Consider the following 5,256-nt stretch of genomic DNA (forward strand, 5'->3'; position numbering starts at 1 on the left):
TAATAATAATAATTCATTACATTTATATAGCGCTTTTCTAGGCACTCAAAGCGCTTTACATTGTCAGGGGGTATCTCCTCATCCACCACCAGGTAAGCTGTATCCCATTCTGGGAACCAGAATACAAATTTCAACATATGTTGGTGTTATTCACAACAGATGCACAACATATGCTGCATTTCAACAGGATATTGAAGCTCAAGAACATGCCTGATATGAATATATATATAGGAGTATAACTGAATTTTATAATTTTATTAGGTTTTAGTTTATACTTTTAAAAAGTCCTCTCTGGAACATTTTGAATGCACAAACATTAATGTACACATTTCTGCAGGCTTCAGACCAACATGATGCTGAGAGATATATATATATATATAAATCATTGTCTTCCCTAAAATAACATTAGACACTCATTGTTTCATTATAAATCTCAGTCCTATTCATCAAATCTGACTCACCCCATTTCTGAGCAGTCCACAGCAGTTCATCGCTCTGAAATTCAAGAACTTTGTTCAGTTGCTCTGGATCAGAGAATCCATCCTGCATGTCTCTCCAGTGGTGGGTTAGAAGGTCATTGAGAACAGGGGGACAAAGGAAGTCCATCCCTGGTTGTTTATAACCCTTGGTCTTTTCTTTCCTGACACCCTGACTGCTGTCTAAAGACGACCGCCTTCTCTCTGTCAAGAATGTGGCCTTTCGATTGACAACACACGCCCCACTGCCTTGGGAGAGCATGGCTAATATTGACAATCCTTTCCACTTCTTACCTGTCTGATTTTATGGCTATTTATATCATCACTGTTGCTCTATATCTTGTATTTTTAGTACAAATGACATGTGATCAGCAGGGTAATTGCATGACAAAGGGGCCTTGATCATTGTTTTCATCAACAACACAGAGGCCAGAGAGGTCAGTTCGATAAATATGCCAGATGCACAGCTGAATGGAAGGCATTGCTGATGATATCACCACTGCACAAGCCAAGAATAGAATCAAACTCTCCATTTCAACAAATCATGAGGTGCGACGGCATTGTCCTCCAATCACAGCTGACCGGGAATCTGATCCTCACCAGTGTTTTACATTGTGACCTTAATTCCAAAAGTGCCCTGAGCTGTCAACTGTAATTCCAGTGAGAAGTGAAAGGGCATCGGTTTCTCCTTGATGCAGACTATTTAGTTTATTTAACATTAACTGTGCTGATCACTGGAATTAAGTCAAAACAATTTGTTATACATAGGGCTTTAAGGTTCTTATTGCTATTATAGGCAGTTCTTATGCAGCTGTGCAGTTGCATATGAAAGATGTCATTAGCTGCACTTTCATGTGACCTCACATGTAACCATAAACATGGGCTGCTGAATTTAAAATATCTGCCAATGAGCTGATGACATACCTGAGTATTTAATGGCTGTACTTATGTACCATCAAATATGTTGAAGCAATGAGGACAATTTCAAGTTAATGGTTTGTTGCTTTATATTTTACAATGTGGGAGAGACAATAAACTTTAGCTTTAGAACTTTAGCTTCTCAGTTTTAGCTTTGGTTGAAGGGAACTTTATATTGCATTTTTGTTTGCCGCATATTTTTTCACAATGTGTATTACAAAAAGAACTGAAAACCCTCAGTTTAGTATTTCAGAAGGTCTACAGACTGGGAGAAATGCTGGGAGCTGTAACAATTACACACATGAAAGGGGTTCCCTGCTGAAAAAAAAAACAGCTAAAACCAATCTAACCCTGGTTGGCTGGTTTTAGCTGGTCAGTAGGCTGGTTTTTGAGGGTTTTTGACCACTTCTTTAGCTGGTCAGGCTGGGAAAGGTGGCCAACCAGCTAAAACCAGCTTGGCCAGGCTGGGAGACCAGCTAAAACCAGCAACTTCCAGCATCTTAGGCTGGATTTAGCTGTTTTTTTTCCAGCAGGGTTCTATACAAAATACTTTTAATTTTTAAATAATTTTTGAAGCGGTGTTGATTGATGGGATTAAAAATATGCTAATTCTGCAATTAAGTGTGAAAACCAAACTCTAATAAAACTTCAACAGTGTGCATTTAATCATACATACATTTTCCAGCATCAATTAAGGCAGTGGTTCTCAACCCGCGGCCCGTCACGAATTCAAATGCGGCCCACCTTAAGGCATGTTTGTGTTGTACTTACCCAACAGTACCGCTGGAGGGAGCTCAACATCAGGGTCTTTCATCCAATCATCATTTGACAACTCTATGATGATATTTGGATTTTCTTTGCTTGCCTCTGTGAGAAGGGTCTGCACACATGTAGAGTCCTCCTTACTTTGTGCTTCTTTAAGAGCCTTAACAAATTCTGATTCAACAGGGTAATCTAATACAATGTCGCCTGACATTGTTTGGTAACACTCTCAGTAGGGTTTTCCTCTTTCACACTAAGCCTGAGACTGTAATAAGTTTCATATGTGGCACATCTGTTGTTGTTCTCTGTGGTTACATCTAAATATAGACAGGTCCAACTGTAAGTCGATCTAAATGTTTATAAGACTGGTGCGAGCATTTACAACGTGCACACCCACAGTGAAATCTACCAGAGTGGAGCAACAAAAAACAGTGTACTAATAAATTGTACATTTTGCATCACACTCGCAATACAACCTATTTTAATTTTGTGCGACTTCAGAAAGTCTTAAATTTACAAACTTCTCCATGTGTAAGCATAGATTTCACAGTAAGGATCTGATTTAGGAGACGTGTTTCTAAATACAGTGCTATGAGTGATGGATTATAGACAGCGAGAGAGGATCTGTGGACATGCTCTTCTCACTAGACATAAACCTGGTGAGCAGCTGGCCAGCAGTATCAGAACAGTCAATCAAGTCAACAATATTATGCTGTTCTGAGAAGAGCAGTTCACAGAGCTACTGTAAGCCTCTAATCTGTCCTGTACTGCTTTAACCAAATACACAAATGGGTCTCTGAAAGAGCAACTCTTTAACCTCCGTGCTAAATAGGATTCAAACTAGTCTCCAGTACCTCCCCACATTTTTGTTTTCCAGCTATAGCATCCAAAATAATAGGTAATAAATAGGTCAACTATTCCACGATTCTGGGAGTGGGTGGTGGCGTCGTTTGCTCTCCAGTCCAGCAGGTGTCCGTGAGGAGTCGCAGAGCCAGAGCAGGAGCGGGTTTGTTTTCCTTAGCCGTTAGCATATGAAGCTCTTGTAAAAGATGCCCGTGTCTGTCATGATGGCTGAATTTGATGAAAAGCTGCTGTTGCAGTTTGAAACTCAAGAGCTGGAGGTAAAACAGACGGAGAGATTTATATATTAATGCTTTTATTCCGCAGATGTTTGTTATCTGGTAAACTGCTACAGTAACTTGGTTGTCAGCTGAACAACACTATTCATGTAAAGACAACTCTAGGCATAAATATAAGATAAAATGAATATAAATTTATTGTTGTTATTGCGGAATATAACTTACGTGTAAGTGTTTATGAAGTTTTGTGTGTAGTAATAATAAAATAATTTTCTTTGTGCACGTGGTTAACTATTATTGTATAACAGGCATGTTTGTCTGGCAGTTTATATGTAAGTTGTCATATTAATCTATTTAATATTCATCATTTACCTTGTATCCTAGGCTCCTGGTGGCATTGCTACGCCTCAAGTGTATTCCCAGTTACTAGTCCTGTATCTCCAGCACAATGACTTGTGAGTATGTTACATATATATTTAATGTTGATTCATATTTATATTATCAGTTGATTCTCTCATAACATTCATTTGCTTTATGCAGGAATAATGCCAGATACCTTTGGAAACGGATACCACAGGCAATCAAAACAGTGAGTTTTAAATTTGGATCCAATTAGTCTAACATAAAGCAAAATCAATTTCAGGTCTCTGATACAGATTTTAATTACAGGCAAACCCAGAGCTGGCTGCTATATGGGCCGTAGGACAACGTATCTGGCAGCGAGATTTTCCAGGGATCTACACAGCTATTGATGCTTACCAGTGGTCTGAAAGCATTCTCCCTGTGATGGAAGCTTTAAGAGGTACTGAGATCATGTGGTTTGGGGTTTATGCTTTATTTTATTTTCTATTCCTAAAATGAAATTTATAATGAAGTGGCATAGAATGACCTTGAAATTTTTGTCTGCTCTGCGGTTCTTCTTATCTTTTTAATTACACATCCTCCTCGGTAGGATCTGGCATTTAAGAGATGGTAGGGTCGCCATGCTTGGCAAAGTAGTGGAATAAAAGCATTAATTTCCAGCATTTATTTATGACAAAGCTGCTTGTTTTCAAACTTTTTTTTATGAACAGAACCTAGGAGTGTTGATATGTTAAATTAATGAACCACAGTTCATTTTGTGACTCCAGAAGCTTTAAGAACTAAATGTTCTATAATCAAAACAATAATTACAGACAGAAAATAAAAAGAAATATGATTTCAGTTTACGTATTTATTTATAAATATTACACATATTTATAGTATACGTATTATACATAGTGTTTTAGCATTTTAATTCAGATTGTATTTAGATTATTTTCTATTAATAGTAATTAATAAATATAAATACTATAAAGTCACCCTGCAGCCCCTTGGAAGTTTTCCCTTGGTTGAGAACCACTGATTTAAATAGTCTTGAAATAAATGTTTCAGTCCATAATGTATTCTAAGAACATCAGTAAATTGTAAATTACAAAGGTAAAGGTACTTTGATATTTTCAACCTGATAGTTTCTAACTTTATTGTGTTTCTCTTTAAATTTTGTTAAGCTTTACATTGAGGTTGATCTGTTTGCAGATAAATGTAGCTCTCATTCAGGCAACTGCTTTTATGCAGTAGTACGTTAAACTCAATGATAGGAAATTAAAATTTTCTGAGAATTTAAGATATTTATTGATTAATAAGTGGAATCTGAAAATAACATTAGGATCAATTGACATCAAATTAAAATGCTGGACAATTAGGTGTAATTTGTATCAAATTGTTCATTAAATTGTTGATCACATACATCTTCTGATGCTGTGCACATACATATTTTTTTTTTCATGCATGACCGGGTGTTAACCATATTTTCTACTGATTGAGAGAGGAAATACTGCAGTATATTGACTTAGAATGCCCTGTTTTACTGTCATGATGAGTGAATATTGTCAAAAAATACCACACTAAATAGTGACTAAACACGACCCCTTTTAAATGTTAACCAGGAGTCACTCTCACTTATAATCGCGGCATCGTCTGATAAAATCAACATACATCTA

At 36.9% G+C, this 5,256-nt stretch overlaps 2 protein-coding genes across 3 annotated transcripts in view; one reads left to right on the forward strand and one right to left on the reverse strand.

The window, feature by feature from the left end:
• LOC107723656 (ankyrin repeat and SOCS box protein 18-like) overlaps positions 1 to 2,427 on the reverse strand; it is a 7,727-nt gene extending 5,300 nt beyond the window's left edge. The window contains exon 1 of one of the 2 annotated variants that reach the window (XM_016532364.1): positions 2,166 to 2,427. In XM_016532364.1, coding sequence (XP_016387850.1) covers positions 2,166 to 2,370 — 205 coding nt within the window. In that variant the 5' untranslated portion in view covers positions 2,371 to 2,427. Of the gene's footprint in view, positions 1 to 461; positions 758 to 2,165 lie in introns of those variants that run through there. The other variant, XM_016532362.1, reaches the window with a different exon arrangement.
• A 530-nt stretch (positions 2,428 to 2,957) lies between these two features.
• LOC107723689 (COP9 signalosome complex subunit 8-like) overlaps positions 2,958 to 5,256 on the forward strand; it is an 11,500-nt gene continuing 9,201 nt past the window's right edge. Inside the window, exons 1-4 of the mRNA XM_016532399.1 lie at positions 2,958 to 3,277; positions 3,620 to 3,690; positions 3,776 to 3,824; positions 3,905 to 4,037. Coding sequence (XP_016387885.1) covers positions 3,206 to 3,277; positions 3,620 to 3,690; positions 3,776 to 3,824; positions 3,905 to 4,037 — 325 coding nt within the window. The 5' untranslated portion in view covers positions 2,958 to 3,205. The remainder of the gene's footprint in view (positions 3,278 to 3,619; positions 3,691 to 3,775; positions 3,825 to 3,904; positions 4,038 to 5,256) is intronic.

Source organism: Sinocyclocheilus rhinocerous, unplaced genomic scaffold (genome assembly GCF_001515625.1).
Source record: "Sinocyclocheilus rhinocerous isolate Xijiao unplaced genomic scaffold, SAMN03320098_v1.1 scaffold755, whole genome shotgun sequence".
NCBI classification, from domain to species: Eukaryota; Metazoa; Chordata; class Actinopteri; order Cypriniformes; family Cyprinidae; genus Sinocyclocheilus; species Sinocyclocheilus rhinocerous.